Here is a 22,239-nt window from a genome sequence, read left to right as displayed (position 1 = left end):
GAAGTAAAGCTGTGAGTACCGGGCGTGAGACGTGCTTCGGTAGCTCAGTTGGTAGAGCACTTGCCCGCGAAAGGCAAAGGTCCCGAGTTCGAGTCTCGATCGGGCACACAGTTTTAATCTGCCAGGAAGTTTCAAAGATGATGTAACTTACCAAACGAAAGCATTGGTATGTTGATAGACACACAAATAAACACAAACACACACACAAAATTCAAGCTTTCACAACCAACGGTTGCTTCATCAGGAAAGAGGGAAGGAGAGGGAAAGACCAAAGGATGTGGGTTTTAAGGGAGAGGGTAAGGAGTCACCTTCCCTTTTTACTGTAATGTACCATACAATTTTATCCTGCCTATATAAATGACCCCTTACCCTCTCCCTTAAAACCCACATCCTTTCGTCTTTCCCTCTCCTTCCCTCTTTCCTGATGAAGCAACCGTGGGTTGCGAAAGCTTGAATTTTGTGTGTGTGTTTGTGTTTATTTGTGTGTCTATCAACATACCAATGCTTTCACTTGGTACGTTACATCATCTTTGTTCTAAAAACAAAGATGATGTGACTTACCAAACGAAAGCGCTGGCACGTCGATAGACACACAAGCAAACACAAACATACACACAAAATTCAAGCTTTCACAACAAACTGTTGCCTCATCAGGAAAGAGGGAAGGAGAGGGAAAGACGAAAGGAAGTGGGTTTTAAGGGGGAGGGTAAGGAGTCATTCCAATCCCGGGAGCGGAAAGACTTACCTTAGGGGGAAAAAAGGACGGGTATACACTCGCACACACACACATGTCCATCCACACATATACCAAGTATTCGTCTTTCCCTCTCCTTCCCTCTTTCCTGATGAGGCAACAGTTTGTTGCGAAAGCTTGAATTTTGTGTGTATGTTTGTGTTTGTTTGTGTGTCTATCGACGTGCCAGTGCTTTCGTTTGGTAAGTCACATCATCTTTGTTTTTAGATATATTTTTCCCATGTGGAATGTTTCCCTCTATTAATTTACATCATCTTTGTTTTTAGATATAAATGATATGAGAACATATATAGATGTAGCACTGTTTCTTGTTGTGTATACCTCAGTGAAGATATATTACCTATGTATTCATAGTAATACCAGAGTAAGAAGAAGTTCAAATAATAATGTTGGTCATAATGAAAAAGCAAAAGTTCATTAATGGACTGTAGGTTATTTCTAATGAAACAGTTTACTTTTTAAACATAATAAATATAAGACAAGATGGTGTCACATATTGGTTAGTGGTAAATCACTCCAGTTCAAATTACGAAAATAATGGTGTTAAGTGTTATGTATGTGGAGAAAATGTAACACAGGGACTCCATGTGTGTGAAGAAGCTCAACAGTGGGTTCATCCAAATTGTGTTGTCGCAGTCAGTTTAAGTTACACTCCAATCAATAAAATGTGTTTGTGTAGTGATCAGTGCAACGCCATTAACAAACTTTTCGTGGCATACGATGCAGGCATTGAACAATGTGTTGTTACAACATTAATGAATGATGTGTGCTGGCTAAAATCTGAAGTAAACAGACTAAAAAATGCCTTCTCAGTAGAAAAAAACCAAGTCAGCGAACGTAAAAGCAGCAGACACTCACTTTGACCTACTTTGTAACATGTCCTACACACCTAAAAAGGCTGATCAGGCAAAAGTTTCTACAGATAATTTTCATATCAAATTAAGTAATAGATATCAGGTATTATCAGACAGTACTGTAGTGCAAAAAGAGAAGTCATTGCGAATTCTCTTGAATACCTTACAGCAAAAGGTCTCAATGAGAAACATTTAACTCATTCTGGCAGCAAAAAAAGTACTAATAGATTATATATTAGAAACAAATGTGATGATAAGGTGAACACTTTATTGCTGGGGAAAAATAACAGGGCTGAAAATCGGAAAGTAAATCGAGAAAATATTTACTTATACTCATACAGTCATGGAAGAGGGCTAGCTGAAACACTGAAAGAAAAAATGGAAAAGGTAAATGTTATGGGTCTAGTGAAACAAGTTGCGCCTCTGTATTTTGTTATGAAAGATATCCACAAATACAAAGACTCGGGTTCAAATAACTCATTTATAATAATAGCTGGAGCAAATGATGTTTACAAAAATGAAGCGAAACATGCAATAAGAGATCTGAAGAAAATGCTTCAGTGTGTGCCAGCACTCAAAATAACTATCGTCAGTGTTCCTGAGCGACATGACCTAACAAAAACATCTTGTGTAAATAAATAATTAGAAATTATAAATCGTAAAATTGAGAATGTGTGCAAACTGTTCTGCAACGTTAGCTTTCTTAAAGCTGCCAATCTAAGAGAAGACTTCACAACGCATGGAATGCACAGGAACAGCAGTGGCAAATCTAGATTGTGTGACCTAATACTGGAAAACCTACATCAATTCAATGAATCGCAGTATCCACCAATAGCAGTAAGTACGGTGGAGCCTAATCTAGGATCACAGAGTGGTACAACTGCAGTGACTTCGGATAAACTGAGAAACAATTCAAGTAAAGAAATTGACATAGATGATTCGTCAAGCTCAGCTTCTACTACATCAACTGTCCCGTCAACAGTGCAAGTGTCATTAACTCCAGCTACAGCGACTACAGCACCGGAAACATTAACATTAACTGCAGCAGGATCAACAACTAGACCACAGTGCTCCATCAAAGCTACTGTAGTGTCACCAAGGCCTGCTGCAGTCTGCAATCAAAAGAGTGCAAGTGTCAGCAACTCAGTGAAAGTGTCATCAACTTCAGATACTTCGACTACAGCACCTGAAACATTAACTGCAGCAGGATCAACAATTAGATCACAGTGTTCCATCAAAACTACTGTAGTGTCACCACGGACTGCAGCAGTCTACAATCAAAAGAGGAGCTCGAGGCCTACAAAACCTTCTCTACTAAACAAGATTTTTTATGGTTTCGCAACAAAAAGGGGAAAACCATGACTTAGGTAAGTCAGTTAGAAATGACACTCAGCAAAAGATCAATTATCTAACAAGCGTGTGCAAAAACTCGCCCATCTTGAAACCTAGCAAGTAAACTAGAACTGTTGACAATGAATATTAGTGACAGTAATACTATTGATAATGCCGATATCCTTTGTTTTACTGAACACCGTGAAAGGAGTGTATCAATATGCTGAATCTAGATGGCTGTCGTATTGCCTCTCACTTTTGTAGAAACAGTGTGCAGAAGGGTGGTGTAATAATATATGTAAAAAAGAATATAATGTATAGATCTCTAGAGCTCACAAAGTACTGTTTTGATCAGCATTTTGAAGCTTGTGACATAGAAATTAGCACCAATTACATTATAGTAACAGTGTATAGCGACACATCAGGGGAAAAATGTATGTTCTTTAAGCAACTCGAATCTCTTCTATCTTATATATATTCAGAAAATAAAAATACTGTAGTCTTAGGAGACTTTAACATTAACTTTCCAGATTACGATAGTAGTGTGCACACTGTTTCTACATATAATGAACACATACAACCTCACCCAGGGTAGACTTCCCCACAAGGGTTACGAACTACTGTTCAAATCTTATAGATAATATTTTGATTGATGAGAATAGAAACACCAATGCAACAGTAAAACAAGTCCTACATGGTCTTTCAGACCGTGACGGCCGATTGCTAACTATCAATGATATATGCCCACACGAGAAGGACAAAGTCTGTAAAAGGTCATTTAGAGTAATTAATAATGAAAATCTCATGATCTTCAACAGTTATCTTCAACTCATTGACTGGAGCCCAATTTATAGAGCACTGAAAGTCTATGACAAATTTAACCTATTGACGAATTTAACCTATTTATAAATGAATTTATGTGGCACTTTGAAGGTGTCTTCCCTCTAAGAACTGCAGAGAACAAGTACCAGAGCCATATCAGCAAACAGGAATAAAGACATCATGTAGCACTAAAAGACTGCTTTATGTTTCTCTCAGAAATACAAATGATCCTGAAAAGGAGCTCATTATAACAGGTACTGCAGGATCTTAAATGAAGTTCTGATAAAGGCAAAAAGTATATTCATCAAATCAGAAATAGATAATTCTGGCAACAAAATAAAAACCATCTGGGGTATTATTAAAAGAGAAACTGCTAGTTATTCGAACAATGCAGGAAATATTGAAGTTAGACATAATGGGAATATCACTGATAAAGGTGAAAATGTTGCAAAAATTTTCAACAAGCATTTTTTGACTGCAGCGCATAAGATAGGGTGTAAAGGTTCTATAAATGATGCTCTGAATCTTTTACAAAGAAGTGGACTTAGTGCAACACCGGAAATTAGCATGCCTCCTGTCACTGTTGAGGAAATTGGCTCTGAGCACTATGGGACTTAACAGCTACGGTCATCAGTCTGAGGAAATTAAGAAGATAATAAGGACAATGAAAAACAAAAACTCAACTGCTATTGATGGTATTTGCTCAAAGTGTTGAAACACACACACATTTTCATTTGTGAAGTCCTGTGCCACATCTTTAACGAATCACTGACACTAGGAATTGTCCCTGATAGACTTAAATATGCAGTTGTGAAACCATTGTACAAGAAGGGTGACAGAAATGAAGCAACCAATTATCATCCTATGTAACTCTTAACTTGTTTCTCCAAGATTCTCGAGAAACTTGTACACAGATGGATTCTTGAAAATCTTAGTAAATACGATTTTCTCAATAAAACTCAATTTGGTTTCCAGAAAAACATCTCAACAGAAGATGCAATATATTCTTTCACCAATGCAATTCTTGAATCAATCAATAGTAAAATGTCTGCATCTGGAATTTTTTGTGACTTTTCTAAGACGTTCGATTGCGTGAACCGTGAGATTTTCCTGAGAAAGGCAGAATTTTATGGGTTAACTGGCAAAGCAGGGACGTGGCTTGCCTCCTATTTAAAGGATCGGAAACAGAAAGTCATGGCAAACGACACTAATGGGGAACCAGTGTCCTGTACTTGGGGCACAATAAACTGTGGAGTCCCACAGGGCTCTATTCTGGGTCCTCTACTTTTCCTTATTTTCATAAATGACCTTCCAGAGTGTACAAGGGCTAAGGTAAAATTTCCTTTGTTTGCCGATGACATGACAATTCTGGTACACAATTCAACAAATACTAATCTTGAGATCACTGTAAATCCAATTTTTCAGGAGACCTTTAACTGGTTTACCTCTAATGGACTATCACTAAATTTTGAAAAAACTCTATTGATTTAATTCCATGTGTTGTTGTTGTTGTGGTCTTCAGTCCTGAGACTCGTTTGATGCAGCTCTCCATGCTACTCTATCCTGTGCAAGCTTCTTCATCTCCCAAAACTTACTGCAACCTACATCCTGAATCTGCATAGTGTATTCATCTCTTGGTCTCCCTCTACGATTTTTACCCTCCACGCTGCCCTCCAATGCTAAATTTGTGATCCCCTGATGCCTCAGCACATGTCCTACCAACTGGTCCCTTCTTCTGGTCAAGTTGTGCCACAAACTCCTCCCCAATTCTATTCAATACCTCCTCATTAGTTACATGATTTAGCCATCTAATCTTCAGCATTCTTCTGTAGCACCACATTTCGAAAGCTCCTATTCTCTTCTTGTCTAAACTGTTTATCATCCATGTTTCACTTCCATACATGGCTACACTCCATACAAATACTTTCAGAAGTGACTTCCTGACACTTAAATCTATACTCGATGTTAACAAATTTCTTTTCGGGGAAGCGTTTTCCTTGCCATTATTGCTAGTCTACATTTTATATCCTCTCTACTTCGACCATCATCAGTTATTTTGCTCCCCAAATAGCAAAACTCCTTCACTACTTTAACTGTCCCATTTCCTAATCTAATTCCCTCAGCATCACCCGACTTAATTCGACTACATTCCATTATCCTTGTTTTGCTTTTGTAGATGTTCATCTTATATCCTCCTTTCAAGACACTGTCCATTCCGTTCAGCTGCTCTTCCAAGTCCTTTGCTGTCTCTGACAGAATTACAATGTCACTGGTGAACCTCAAAGTTTTTATTTCTTCTCCATGGATTTTAATACCTACTCCGAATTTTTCTTTAGTTGCCTTTACTGCTTGCTCAATATACAGATTGAATAACACCGGGGAGAGGCTACAACCCTGTCTCACTCCCTTCCCAACCACTGCTTCCCTTTCATGCCCCTCGACTCTTCCAGTATTCCAGTCAAAAGCTTTCTCTAAGTCTACAAATGCTAGAAATGTAGGTTTGCCTTTCACTTAATCTTTCTTCTAAGATAAGTCGTAGAGTCAGTATTGCCTCATGTGTTCCAACATTTCTACGGAATCCTAACTGATCTTCGCCAAGGTCGGCTCCTACCAGTTTTTCCATTCGTCTGTAAAGAATTTGCGTCAGTATTTTGCAGCTGTGACTTATTAAACTGTTAGTTCGGTAATTTTCACATCTGTAAACACCTACTTTCTTTGGGATTGGAATTATTATATTCTTCTTGAAGTCTGAGGGTATTTCGCCTGTCTCATACATCTTGCTCACAAGATGGTAGAGTTTTGTCACGCCATCAGTAGTTCTAATGGAATGTTGTCTACTCCCGGGGCCTTGTTTCGACTCAGGTCTTTCAGAGCTCTGTCAGACTCTTCACGCAGTATCGTATCTCCCATTTCATCTGCATCTACATCCTCTTCCATTTCCATAATATTGTCCTCAAGTACATCACCTTTGTATAGACCCTCTATATACTCCCTCCACCTTTCTGCTTTCCCTTCTATGCTTAGAACTGGGTTTCCATCTGAGCTCGATATTCATACAAGTGGTTCTGTTTTCTCCAAAGGTCTCTTTAATTTTCCTGTAGGCAGTGTCTATCTTACCCCTCATGAAATAAGCCTCTACATCCTTACATTTGTCCTCTAGCCATGCCTGCTTAGCTATTTTGCACTTCCTGTCGATCACAGTTTTGAGACTTTTGTATTCCTTTTTGCCTGCTTCATTTACTGCATTTTTATATTTTCTCCTTTCATCAATGAAATTCAATATTTCTTCTGTTACCCAAGGATTTCTACTAGCCCTTGTCTTTTTACCTACTTGATCGTCTGCTGCCTTCACTACTTCATCCCTCAGAGTTACCCACTCTTCTTCTACAGTATTTCTTTCACCCATTCATGACAATTGTTCCCTTATGGTCTCCCTGAACCTCTGTACAGCCTCTGATTTAGTCAGTTTATCCAGGTCCCATCTCCTTAAATTCCCACCTTTTTGCAGTTTCTTCAGTTTTAATCTACAGTTCCTGGAAATGTCTTACAATTTAATACCTGGTTCCTAAATCTCTGTCTTACCATTATATAATCTATCTGATACATTCTAGTATCAATTCCATAAAAGCCAAAATATCAAAGGTGGGATTAATGTTAAATATAATGATGGGAATTTAGCAAGAGTGGTGTCAACAAAGTTCCTGGGTCTACTTGTTAATAGCAATCTAAACAGGTCCTTACACGTTCCTTACCTGTAAAAAAAACTAAGCTCAGCAATTTATGCTATTCGTGTGATTGCTTCCTTCAGTGATTTAAATACTTTGACAGCTACGTATTTTGGTTATTTTCATGCCCTGATGACCTATGGAATGATATTCTGGGGAAACCAGTGAAAGGCAAACAAAATCAATCCTCTTAGCCCAGAAAAGAGTCAGGATTCTGTATGGTGTCAATTACAGACATTCCTGCAGGAAACTCTTCCAAGAGCTGAGAATACTCACAACAGTATCTCAATACATTTTCTCTATCATGTGTTTCTTGTGTAAAAACCATTCCCTTTTTGAAATGAACAGCATGTATCATAACTATGACACTAGGGCAAAAAATGATCTACATCTTGAACAAAAGAATCCAAGTATGGTACAAAAAGGAGTACACTACTCTTGCATAAAAATATTTAATGCTCTCCCTCAGGCAATAAAAATGTCAGTTACCGATCCACCTACTTTTAAAGATCAACTTAAACAATATCTTCTAAGTTATACCATTTACTCACTGGACGAATTTATGTATAAGAGTATGTGAATTGATTTTGATCTATTGTAAGAATGTTCAACGTAATTTGTAACTTTTTACAAAAAACAATTCTTGTAAACATTTTTTCTATGAAATATATTATTCATTGTACAGTCTATTACTATAAACAAATGTCTATAAATCTATGTACACAACATGTTCTACATCAAAGCAATTTATCGCTAATGGGTCTACAGAACACGAATGAAATAAATAAATAAATTTCTGAGAGGGTACTGAAGAGTGTAATGAACAATTTCCTATGCAGGTCTTAGAAATGCTTGAACAATGCATGGAGGCAGTTCCAGGATCTTCTTGCTTAGTATAAATGAGCAATTTACTTCTTTATTATTTTAGAAATAAGTTACGCACGAAACCATACTGTACTTCCTGCAGGCTTCCTGCCATCTGTGCCGAGGGCACAGCGGCTGGCCTCGCCAGCACCGCACGCTGCATTCGCAACTGATCGCCCTGTACGAGGAACAGTAGTGAACCTAAGAATGAGCCTTGGGGACCCCATATGTTACTTCTCCCCTTTCAGAATAATGTCCCTAGGCTACATTGTTTGAATTACTAAGTACAATGTCCTGCATTCTTTTGGTTAGACATGGCATTATCCACAGGTTGGCTGTACCATCAATCCCATAAAACTTCAATTTCTCTATAGGAATACCGTGATTCACAGTCAAATGCCTTAGGTAGGTCACAGAAAATACCAATTGTATTATTTTATTATTTAATGTTTGTAAAATTTGACGAGTGAACGTGTAAACTGCATTTTCAGTAGAGCACGTCCTCTGAAACTCAAACTGTGATTTTCTGATGATATTAGTGTTTCTCAGGTGAGATACTAATTTAAAATATATCACCTTCTCAAAAATTATGGAAAATGATGGCGGTAGTGAAACAGGTTAGTAGTTATTGACATCTCTCCTATCACCTTTGTTACATAGGGGTTTGACAATGACATATTTCAGTTTCTCTGGAAAAATGCCTCGAGTAGTGATGCATTAATTATTTCAGATAAGACTGGGCTTATTGTATAGGAACTAATCTGCATTTTTCTATTGTAAATACCGTAAAAAACAGATGAGCTTTTACTTCTGAAAGAATGTATAATTTTCTTAATTACAAAAGAGAAGTTGGTGATACAATCATATGATTAAGTTTTATGGTTGTTTCTTTTTCTATTGAACTGATGGTCCCTATAATTTCTACTAGATTTTTGAAATGACTATTGAATATATTTACTAGCTATGACTCATAATTTATAGCCCATATATTCAATTCAACAGTGGTGTTATTCTTTTTCGTGGCTGACTGTCCTGTCTCTCATTTCACTACAGTCCACATAGGCTTAAATCCATTGTTGGAAGTTCAATTTGTGGCATTACGAGTAAGTGCACGTTCCTTGACTTTTTAATAATTTTTCGTAGAAATTTTGAATAGTTTTTGTAGTGTGTGGCTACCTCAGGATCTCTATTTGTTGTTGCCAACAGATATATTTTCCCTTTTTCTTTCACAGGTTACTTTACTCCCTTTAGTGATCCACCTGGCCGTTTAATGTCCTCTGCGATTAGCTTATGCGGAAAGCTATTTTCAAATAATGATATGAATTTGTAATGGAATAGATTAAATTTTATGTTAGCATTTGGTTCATCCCAGGGCATCTCTTGTAAACTATTCCTAAAAACTGGAGTCATTAATTATTCTAACTGATTTCCACTAATGAGTATCCAAACAATAAAGCACTATGTTATTTATGCTAACTAACTGTTGATCACGATCAGAGAGAGCATCTGAATAAACAGTTACTGTCTCGCTTTGTGATTAAATGTGCATCATGATCAGAGAGAGTATTTGTTACTGAGTAAACATTTATTTTCTTGCTTTCAGCCAATAAAACATTATGAGTTAGGATTCAGTTGTTAATTACTGAGATCAAATTGTAGGTTCCAAATAATTTTTGCTTTATAAAACGTACAGTAAAGTCGCCATAGACCGATTGCTGCTCTCAGACACAAAGCACGGTAAGGAATGCAGATTCGTTAAAAACACATCAAACTTTCCCTTCAGGGATCAGTTGCAGTTACAAATAAAAATGAACTATTTTTCAGTATTAATTCACAAACACACAATTCTACGTGCTTACTTATCACTACAAAATCTGCTCATCTCAATGTTTTTGAGCTCGTGTACTGTCTTAATATGTGTAACAGTTTCTACATTTCCCATATCAGTTCTGCACGAGCAAGCTGCTAGAGTGTAATCTTTTCTATCAAAGTTATCTAACCCAGTGGCTACTCGATGCTCAGATAGGCACAGGTAGTCTATCCCTTCAGAGCTCTCGAAATTTTCCAGAAGTATAAGATGCTCTTCTACCTGACGATTCAGTTCTCTAATACTTTGACAGAATAAGCTAGCCTTATTTTTCTGTGCATTTTTAAGCATTTTGTGTATTTCTTCCGTATTTTTTCTTATTTCAAAATAGTGTGCTCAAATTACAATTCTAAGCTAAAAACCCATAATACTTCAATTTATCTAGCAGAATACTGTGATTCACACAGTCAAATGCCTTAGGTAGATCACAGAAAAGCCCTCCTGTATATTTTCTGCAAGACGTTCAGCCAACCTATCTTTCTCCATCTATCAATTGCAGCAACAGGCACTGCACTCACATTAGATTTTATTTCAGTCAGCAACAGCCTCCTCAACTCAGTGTTCACACAGCTCACAGCCTAAAGACAGTGTTAACCCAGAGCTGGTCGTGACACTGTACAAACTCAAACTTTTGTGTGCAGCTCATCTCTGTCTTCATGCAGGCTGTTTCCTTTTAATAATTCTGATAATCACTTTAATGGCTGCTTTCTGAAAGTTTAGACCTGCAGTTTATATTTCAGAGTTAAACAAACCTTACTACCATAACTGAAAAATGCACTGAGCAATGTTGAATACCCGTGATGGAAGGATGTGAGGTAAGTAAATGAGGTTTTTTTATAATATTAGAAAATATTTCTTTTAATATATAAGTGGCTTATGAACAAAGGAAACAAGAATGTGTTTCCAAATGTTTTGCATATTCCTGACACAAAAGTGACTGGTGTCCATTTTTATGTAAGCAGAGTAGGTCGAGGTTTCTCGAGTAGTGGAAACTTGTGAGTTACAAACGTGAATAAAGCATAAAATATTAAAGCTGTGAATCCAACATGCTATTTCTTGATCACTCCTTTATGCTAATTCTCCACCGTTTTCAGATGAAGTATTAGTAGTGTCCTGCTTGACCCAGTCAAGTCATTTAAATACCTGGGCATCATGTTTCAAAGTGATATGAAATGAAACAAGCATGTGAGAACTGTGGTAGGAAAGGTGAATGGACAGTTTAAGTTTACTGGCAGAATTTTAGGAAAATGTGGTTCACATTTAAAGGAGACTGCCAGAAGAAGCAGCCACTGGCTCCGAAAGCTTGCATAAGTAAAAACCCATTTTTATGTGGGTGTTCTCTTGCTGTCGCTTGGTGGGTATATTTTTTTTATCTATCCCGTTACACTGTATTATACAAATCAGTAGTTAAAGATTATAATTAAAGTTAAACATTCAAAATGCTGTACAAATAACACCACTGGTCAGAATGACATCAATATTATCAGAGACGGGGGGAAAAGTATGGCAGAAGAAAACAAATAGTGTGAAAATTGATCAATAGATGGTGCTGTGTGTGTCAGAATATGTAAATGAAAATGCCTGTCACATGGGCCATTGAAGTTGGTACAAAAATGCTGGGTACACGGCTTTTCCTCCTTTCGCATCTGCATCGTCTGCCATGACTGCCTCAATGCAGGATCGCGCTCTGCTTGTAAAGCTGTATTACAAGAATGATGACTGTGCACACGTTGCTCTGCAGAAATTCCGGACACTGAAGTGTTTGAAAAAAGGCATTGGTCCAATGACTGCCATGGATCTGGAGAAAATGAAATTGGAAAAGATTGGTAGAGGTAGGAAACAAATTGATTCGACATCTGTGGGAGCAGTGGCCACAGCAGTACAGGAGTATAGTGCACGGAGAATTGCCTGAACACTGGACATACCCGTGAGCACGGTGTGGAAAATACTACGAAGCATCTTTCTTTGTTATTCATTCAAAATTACCCATATGCGTGAGTTGCTTCCTGTTGACCTGCCAGCAAGGGAGACGTTTGCTTTAGAATTTCTTGTGCTCACAGAAGTGGACAATGACTGACTGTGGAAGATTTTGTGGACAGACGAAGCCCTGACAGGATATGTCAATACACAGAATTGTCGAATATGCGCAATGGAAAATCCACACGCATATCAACCGGTACCACATCATCCTGAAATGGTCACTGTATGGTGAGGGTTTACGGCATCACTTATCGTAGTGCCATATTTTTTTGAAGGGACAGGTGCTTCGGGTCCTGTTACCTGTACCGTCACTGGTAAGCGCTACAAGTGTCCTTTGTGCAACCACGTCATTCCAGCTCTCCGACGGCACGGACGTGCGGATGGGATCACTTTTATGCAAGATAGCGCACCTCTGCACATTGCAAATCCAGTTAAGCAGCTGCTGAACTGCCATTTCAGAAATGCTAGAATTATCAGCCACCACTTCCCTACAGCCTGGCCGTCCCGATCACCTGACCTTAATCTGTGTGACATCTGGCTGTGGGGCTATCTGAAAGACGTTGTGTTCAGTATTCCAATTGCAAACATGGATCCACTGAAGGCACACATTGCGCAACACATTCTGAACATGACCCCAGAAACATTTCGATCGATTGGGGAACGTGCTCTTTCTCAATTTCAACTTTTTGCAGAAAACGGTGGACAGCGTAGTGAACATGTTTTGTGCCAGTCACACGGAAATTAATAATCTGATCTGATTTTGATTGATGCTTTTTATGTGGCTTTAGGCCTCAGGATAATTAAAAACCAATGTGATTGACGCTTTTTACGCAGTTTTTGGCCTAAGGACAATTAAAAACCAATGTGAGTAATGTTTTTTATGAGGTTTTTGGCCTCAGGCCAATTAAAAATCGATTTTCCCATCCAATGTGATACGACCTTGCCGTGGTGAATCTTGTCGTAACTAACAGTATCACACCTGTACACCCATGCACACTGGGTAGTACAGTTTGTTTAACATCAAACATACACCTCAGGCATCGTTGTACGATTCATTTATTATCTGTAGTCGACCACTACTAATTTTGAAGCTTACAGCACCATTTATTGCTACATTTTGTAGCTATTTATTTTTCTTCTGCCATACGTTTTCCCCCTTCTCCGATAATATTCCATTTCAATTTGACATCATTCTGACCAGTGGTGTTATTTCTACAGTGGTTTGAAAGTTTAACTTTAATTATCATCACCCTGTATTTTCCAGTGCAAAAAGTCTACAAGAATCAGTTGTGAAGATTAGAGAGACATGATCAAATACAATAAATAAAGCTAGCCCAATGTTCTCCCTCTCTCTTTCTCTCCATGTGTGTGTGTGTGTGTGTGTGTGTGTGTGTGTGTGTGTGTGTGTGTGTGTGTGTGTGTGTTTGAATTATACAAGACTGAGGAAAAAAACAACAAATCAGGTATACCAACACCAAAACTTTCCATTACCATATCTGTGCGTGCAAAAATTTAAATCCAGATTTAGGAACTTCACTGTCTCCCCTTCCCTCCTTCAAAAATAGACCACTTCAAATCAATGTTGGGACCATTCTTTCAACATCACTACAGTTGAATTCTACCATTATCACCATCATCGTCGTCATTATAACAATAATATTTCACTGTTCAAGGACATCAGTGTACACAAGAGAGTGTCACACAAGTAAAGTATATTAAAACTAATACAGTTCCTACTGTGAGGCAAGAATGAATGACAATGAGGAGAGAGTTCTCTAGGCACAGTGCGCGCCTCGGCACTCACCGGCACTCCCTGCTGCAGCAGCCTCTCGGCTCGGGCAGCGGGACCGCCTAGCTCCGAGGAGGCGAGCGAGGACGAGGAGAGGGAGCACCGCGGGCTGGACGAGAGCGGCCCCGGCCCCCGCACTCCCGTACCGCCGCTGCTCGGCCCCAGCAGGTGGTAGCCGGATGCCCGCCCGCTGTCCAGGCTCGCAGTGCTGTGGCGCGACCCGGAGCCCGACCCGGAACCCGAAGAACCCGGACTGTCTCTCCCGGGACTCTGCAACGTGTGTTCCAAATTACCATGCTCCGAACAGCACAACACTACTTATATATTTAGGTTAACACCCTAGGAGGCTCATTAAGAAAGAGTACCTCTACATAATTTCTCTGTATTCTAATAAAAACATTTCATTGTTTTCCTCTAATTTTTTAAAGGGAATTGCCAAATTTACCAAGCCAAGTTAGCCTCCTCCTCTTCATTATTACTACTATTATTATTTTAAAAAGAAGAAAATGATTCATTTGTAGGAATTGCAGTCTTTATCTTACCTGTGTCATATCAATTCCTTGATCTTCCTGAAGAGACATCTGGTGGTAGTAGGCTGCACTCTTGCCAGAATGCATTAACTGTGTGTACTGAACACCCTGCAGATGTCACAAAAAACAGAACTACAGTCATATTTGTCGAAATTTCAGCAAATGAAACAGTACAATTTAATGATACCTTTGAAGTAAATAATTGGTTGTCATATGCTCTGAATTATTCATGAAAGTGAATACTGAGCTGTGAATAAGCTGTTACATGATATTTGTGTGTTCTATTTCTCTCTCAACAACAGCAGTATAACATTTTTATACTGTCATAAGTGTACTTTGGCACATAAATATATATCATTTAACTTCAGCTGCAATCTGCTCTTATGAAACTTTGTTGGTCAGAAATGTAAATGTGTTGGAACTAGTTTATATCAAATGTGACTCACCTGTGGACCTGGGAATGTGAAGGCGGGGTACGAGAACTGTGCTCCGGGTGATTTTCCTGTCAGTTCGTATACTTCACTATGGTCACATGCCTCTGAAAATAAAGATTCTAATTAGAAACAGTTAAACTTAATTAGAAATAGCTATCGGTACATCGAAATAAAATCATCTGAAACACACTGGGTGAAAGAGTAGTGACACACATGAAAAATACTGTTCAGTCATTAAATTTTTGATTAAGATACCCACACTGTGGTTGTTTTCAAGTTTAATGAAGTCAGAGACTGTCACAAATAAATCTTTGTCAAAAATACACACACACACACACACACACACACACACACACAGAGCAAGCTTTATTTGTGACAGTCTTTTTGTAGTGCCTATCTGCGATTCAGCATATGGTGACTGGCAACTTTCCTTTTCATAATACTGTTACATTCCATCCTGGATTTTCCATTGATTAAATGAACTTTGAAGAATACTAATACTGTGGCTTACACATGTGAGCAAATAATGTTTCATTTCATAAAGGAACAATTATTATTTTTGGTAATGGCTAACTATGGAAAACACCTCATCTACACGACAGTTCACTGAATGATTTCTTCCTGCAGAATGTGTTGTGACTGCTTGCACATTCGTCAATGTGGGGAACCTGAAGTACTTCCTCTCATTATTTATTCAAACATACGCATTACATCTACATAAATACTCCTTTTAAGTACTGTGAAGTGCACGGCAGTGAGTACCAGTTATTAGAGCTTTTTCCTGTTACATTCACATATGGAATACAGGGGGAATTATTGCTTAAACTGCTCTGTGTGTGCTATAATTAATTTAATTTTTTCTTCGCTTTCGCTACGGGAGTGATGCGTAGGGAGGTTGTGGTATATTCCTGGATTCGTCATTTAAAACCACCTTCTTTGCATATGTTCAATATCTCTTGTTAGGCCTATTTGTTATGTAAGCAATCTCCTCTGCACCCTGACTGCAACTGGTTAACTGAAGTCTGCCATCCATTTACCTGTAACCGCATCTATCCGAATAGTCAATTTTATATCCCTCATAATTCATTGATAATGTAGCCATAAGATACTACATTTTTTGGTTTTACGAAGTACACAATTTTACATTTTTGAACATTTAAAACAAGTTACCAATCTTTTCACCACTTCCAAGTTTTATGAAGATCTGACTGAATATTTGTGCAGTTTTTTAAGACAGTGCTTCATTATAAATGACAGATTCATGTGTAAAAAGTCTGAGGTTGCTATTATTGTTGTCTGGAAGGCCATTAATATTTGAGAACATAAATAGCAAGGGTCTTAACATATTTTCCTACGGCACATCTCAAGTTACTTCTACGTGTGCCAATGAGTCTCCGTGCTTGATAACAGGGTGTGTCCTATTTCCTTTGTGACTGGAAATCCTTAGTCCAGTGATTTGACTCACCATATGATCGTACTTTTGACAATAAGCGTAGGTGTGGTACTGAGTCAAATGCATTTTGGAAGTTAAAAAATACTGCATTTATTCAGCTGCCTTGATCTGTGGCTTTCTTATCATTTGAAAAAAAAGTACAAGTGGGTTTCAAACTATCAGTGTTTTCAGAATCCATGCTGGTTGGCATAAAGGAACAGGAACAGGTAGTTTTGTGAATCGTGCCTGGTACTCTTCTTGTAGACGGCTGTAACCTGTGCTTCCTTCCAACAACTGGGAGCTGCTTTATCTTTGAGAGATATATAGAATATTATTGTTAAAGACAGGGCTAATTCAACCGCAAATCCGTTGTGAAATCTGATAGGGATACCATCGGGTCCTGGAACCTTGTTCAGTTTTAGTGATTTCAGCTGTTTCTCAACACCACTGACACTAATATCTATACCACTGATCTTTGCAGTGATGCGAGAATTAAAAAGGAAGAATACTTTTGAATTTCCTTTCGTAAAGGAACATTTGAAAACAGAGTTAAGCATTCCTGCTTTTGTTTTGCTGCCCTCAATTTCAGTTCCTGTCTCGTCCATGAGAGTTCGACAACTAACTTAGCTGCCACTAACAGCCTTTATATATGACCATTATTTTTTAAGTTTTCTGAGAGATCTGGATAATATTAGTCACTGAAGGTTTCATGCATTGCCCTCTTGACAACCAAATGTGTTTAATTCAGCATCTCTCTATGTATAGTAGTATGTTTTGTGCAGTAGTCTTCATTTATTAAGAATTTGCTTTACCGTGACTGTATACAGGGTGGTCCATTGATCGTGACCAGGTCAAATATCTCACGAAATAAGCGTCAAACGAAAAAACTACAAAGAACGAAACTCGTCTAGCTTGAAGGGGGGAAACAAGATGGCGCTATGGTTGGCCCGCTAGATGGCGCTGTCATAGGTCACACGGATATCAACTGCGTTTTTTAAAATAGGAACCCCCATTTTTATTACATATTTGTGTAGTACGTAAAGAAATATGAATGTTTCAGTTGGACCACTTTTTTCGCTTTGTGATAGATGGCGCTGTAATAGTCACAAACATATGGCTCACAATTTTAGACGAACAGTTGGTAACAGGTAGGTTTTTTAAATTAAAGTACAGAACGTAGGTACGTTTGAATATTTTATTTCGGTTGTTCCAATGTGATACATGTACCTTTGTGAACATATCATTTCTGAAAACGCATGCGGTTATAGCGTGATTACCTGTAAATACCACATTAATACAATAAATGCTCAAAATGATGTCCGTCAACCTCAATGCATTTGGCAATACGTGTAACGACATTCCTCTCAACAGCGAGTAGCTCGCCTTCCGTAATGTTCGCACATACATTGACAATGCGCTGACGCATGTTGTCAGGCGTTGTCGGTGGATCACGATAGCAAATATCCTTCAACTTTCCCCACAGAAAGAAATTCGGGGACGTCAGATCCGGTGAACGTGCGGGCCATAGTATGGGGCTTCGACGACCAATCCACCTGTCACGAAATATGCTATTCAATACCGCTTTAACCGCACGCGACCGAGCGAGGTGGCGCAGTGGTTAGACACTGGACTCGCATTCGGGAGGACGACGGTTCAATCCCGCGTCCGGCCATCCTGATTTACGTATTCCGTGATTTCCCTAAATCACTCCAGGCAAATGCCGGGGTGGTTCCTCTGAAAGGGCACAGCCGACTTCCTTCCCTAATCCGATGAGACCGATTACTTCGCTGTCTGGTCTCTTTCCCCAAACAACCCAACCCAACCGCACGCGAGCTATGAGCCGGACATCCATCATGTTGGAAGTACATCGCCATTCTGTCATGGAGTGAAACACCTAGTAGTAACATCGGTAGGACATTACGTAGGAAATCAGTATATATTGCACCATTTAGATTGCCATTGATAAAATGGGGGCCAATTATCCTTCCTCCCATAATACCGCACCATACGTTAACCCGCCAAGGTCGCCGATGTTCCACTTGTCGCAGCCATCGTGGATTTTCCGTTGCCCAATAGCGCATATTATGCCGATTTACGTTACCGCTGTTGGTGAATGACGCTTCGTCGCTAAATAGAGCGCGGGCAAAAAATCTGTCATCGTCCCGTAATTTCTCTTGTGCCCAGTGGCAGAACTGTACACGAAGTTCAAAGTCATCGCCATGCAATTCCTGGTGCATAGAAATATGGTACGGGTGCAATCGATGTTGATGTAGCATTCTCAACACCGACGTTTTTGGGATTCCCGATTCTGGCGCAATTTGTCTGCTACTGATGTGCGGATTAGCCACGACAGCAGCTGAAACACCTACTTGGGCATCATCATTTGTTGCAGGTTGTGGTTGATGTTTCACATGTGGCTGAACACTTCCTGTTTCCTTAAATAACGCAACTATCCGGCGAACGGTCCGGACACTTGGATGATGTCGTCCAGGATACCGAGCAGCAAACACAGCACACGATATCGATGTTTACCGCAATTGGTAAACGGTCCATTTTAACACGAAGCAAATACCGTCCGCACTGATGGAATGTTACGTGATACCACGTACTTATACGTTTGTGAGTATTACAGCGCCATCTATCACAAAGCGAAAAAAGTGGTCCAACTAAAACATTCATATTTCTTTACGTACTACACGAATATGTAATAAAAAATGGGAGCTCCTACTTAAATCAGCTTCATGTTCAAATAGTCTTTCGAACTTCTTTCATTCTTCTACTTTCTCCTGTCCTGAGCTAAATGTTTCAAGTTCCAAACTAAGATATTACATCTTGATTATCCAGTATGCCGAACATTTGGATCCTTCTGCTTGTTTTAGTTGCCATTTGCACTTTGGTAATCAGTTACTAGAAGTGCATCATTTGTCGCTGATACCATTTTGAATGAGAACATTCAAAAAGAGGTCAGATCTATTCCGGCGTAAATACAAAAGCCGGCACGGCAGGCGCGAAGGTTAGAGCAGAGTGGGCTGTGAAGAAGCCGACAGCCAACTGCACGCGGAAAACCTGACGGCAGCGCCCGCGCCCTCCACACGAAGAGCACGTAAAAGCCACCGCCTACAGTAGTTGAAGGCGACTTCCTCAGCGGCATCAAGAGTGGGCACTAGTATAGCAGCGACCTACCAACTGTATTCCTTCACTTGTATTGGATTTGTATATACTGAAGGGATTTCTTGTTTGTCCGTCGCCCTTTGCTCGCGACATATCTGTATATCACTGGGATCATTTCCTTTTGTAATAAACTTCATTAATACGATTTGCTCGAATTGTTGTCTGGCGATCCGAGAAAGCAGGATCACCAGTAAAGAGAGGGTGGTCATTCGTGATCTGAGGGAACGCTCTGAAATTGTTGTCTTACCGGCTGACAAAGGCAATGCTACAGTTCTTGTCTCCTATAAGGACTACACTGATAAGATGCAGAGCCTGCTAAATGACGATTCCTACCGGAAGATCAACGTTGACCCTACAAAGAAGGTGGAGAACAAGACGAGGTCGTTTCTCAAGGACGCAGATTTACCGGAGGGCGACGCTAAGAAATTGTTACACCAAGTTCCGGTACCGCCTAGACTATATGGACTCCCGAAGGTTCACAAAGACAGGGTGCCATTACGCCCCATTGTCAGCAACATCAGGGCACCTACATATTTGTTCGCCAAATACCTGACGGGAATATTAAGTCCTTATGTGGGTAAATGCCCTCATCACATCCGTAATTCCGTGGATTTTGTTCAACGCCCTGACAGCTTCAGGTTGGATGAGTCAGATATCATGGTGAGTTTTGACGTCGTTTCCTTGTTTATGAGGGTACCCCTGCGAGAGTCACTAGAATTGATTAGTCAGAAGTTTGACGAGAAGACCACTGAACTTTTTAGGCATGTCTTGACTTCCACGTATTTTCTATTTAATGGAGCATACTACGAACAAACGGAGGGAGTCACCATGGGTAGCCCACTCTCACCGGTGGTAGCGAATTTGTACATGGAGAACTTCGACGAGGAAGCCCTCTCGTCATCCGAATGGAAACCTACTTGCTTTTTCCGTTACGTGGACGACACGTTCGTCATCTGGCCACATGGTATGGATAATCTCCCTCACTTCCTTACACATCTAAACTCCATACACCCCAACATCAAATTCACTATGGAGACTGAAACGGAGGGTAAATTACCTTTCCTTGACGTCTTGGTCAAGAGAAGGGCCGACGGCACCCTAGGTCATGGGGTGTATCGGAAGACAACGCACACTGATCTGTATTTGCACGCAGACAGCTGCCACCACCCTTCACAGAGAAATGGGGTACTTAAAACTCTAGTACATAGGGCGCGCACTATCTCTGACGCTGAGAGTCTACCCCAGGAATTGGAACATCTGAGAACTGTATTCCGAAAAAATGGGTACTCAGAGTGGCAGATTCAACGTGCTCTCCGCCCAACCACTGCAGCACAACCTGTTGAGATGGATGAAGTCACGAGGGAAGAGGTAGGCACTGCGTTTATTCCATATACAGGCGCACTCTCGGGGAATATCGCCCGCATTTTGAAAAAACACCGGGTCGGAACTGTGTTTTGTCCTCCGAATAAAACTCGTGCGCTGGTGGGGAGCGCCAAAGATGACCTCGGTTTGAGGAAGGCCGGCGTGTACCAGATTCCGTGTCAATGTGGCAAGTCGTATATTGGTCAGACGATGCGTACCGTCGAGGATCGATGCCGGGAACACCAGAGGCACACTCGACTGATGTATCCGAGCAAGTCGGCGGTCGCTGAACATTGTTTGTCGGAAAATCACGCTATGGAGTATGAACGCACGAGGATTCTGGTACAGACGTCGAGATACTGGGACAGCGTTGTTAGAGAGGCCATCGAAATTCGCGCGAATGACGACCTCATAAACCGTGACTGTGGCTATAATCTTAGCAAGGCTTGGGACCCAGCGATTTCGTTAATCGAGGGTAAATCGAGCAAACTTATAGTTGTGACGACCACGGCGGACAGAGCCATCACACTGACGTCATCTCAGACGGCGTCGCAATCTGCTCCACCGCGCGACTGTGGCGCGAGGCGCGGATGGCGGAGGGAGTGCGCCGTGGGCGGAGGGTATTTAAATCGGCCGCCGCCGCGACCGAACCCAGTTCCCCCTGAGCAGCCATAGCGTACGGATCTCCGTACCGGCACGTTCACAGGAGCTCAGTCCGTCAGTTCACCTGATGATGGCGACATGTATGATCACCGAAATATTGTGCCAGTTGGACACTGCAGACCGGCAGTACACCCGTGGATATTTTGAAGATCTTGTTGTATCCTGCCTACTCGTCAAATATGGGGTGCCTAGGAAACTTGCTTTCTCGGATCGCTAGACTACAATTCAAGCAAATCGTATTAATGAAGTTTATTACAAACGAAATGATCCCAGTGATATACAGATATGTCGCGAGCAAAGGGCGACGGACAAACAAGAAATCCCTTCAGTATATACAATTCCAATACAAGTGAAGGAATACAGTTCGTAGGTCGCTGCTATACTCAAAAATCACACAACAAGAACTATTTGTTGCCTTTAGATCCAATGTGCGAGTATTTCCATCGTTAGTGGGGTCCCAAATTATCTGTTGTAGGTGGTTTCGAGAAGGCATTCAGCGAAGTGGCACGGGGCGTTTTCTCACGCTCACTACTTACGATTGTCGGGTGCTTAAAGCCGCCTCAGATGATGACATGTCATGTACTAGCACACATGTTACTGAAACTTCCTGGCAGATTAAAACTGTGTGCCCGACCGAGACTCGAACTTTGGACCTTTGCC

The 22,239-nt window shown here is 40.3% G+C and overlaps 1 protein-coding gene across 6 annotated transcripts in view; it reads right to left on the bottom strand.

Moving 5' to 3' along the window:
• Positions 1–22,239, bottom strand: part of LOC124596493 (caskin-2) — a 967,843-nt gene that overhangs the window by 32,052 nt on the left and 913,552 nt on the right. For all 6 annotated transcript variants that reach the window (XM_047135646.1, XM_047135645.1, XM_047135644.1 and 3 more), the window contains 3 exons: positions 14,964–15,055; positions 14,530–14,625; positions 14,003–14,257 (listed from right to left, as the gene is read on the bottom strand). In XM_047135646.1, the coding sequence (XP_046991602.1) occupies positions 14,003–14,257; positions 14,530–14,625; positions 14,964–15,055 (443 nt within the window). The remainder of the gene's footprint in view (positions 1–14,002; positions 14,258–14,529; positions 14,626–14,963; positions 15,056–22,239) is intronic.

The sequence above is a fragment of the Schistocerca americana genome, chromosome 2 (genome assembly GCF_021461395.2).
Source record: "Schistocerca americana isolate TAMUIC-IGC-003095 chromosome 2, iqSchAmer2.1, whole genome shotgun sequence".
Classification (NCBI taxonomy): domain Eukaryota; kingdom Metazoa; phylum Arthropoda; class Insecta; order Orthoptera; family Acrididae; genus Schistocerca; species Schistocerca americana.
This window is presented reverse-complemented; position numbering and strand designations above follow the sequence as displayed.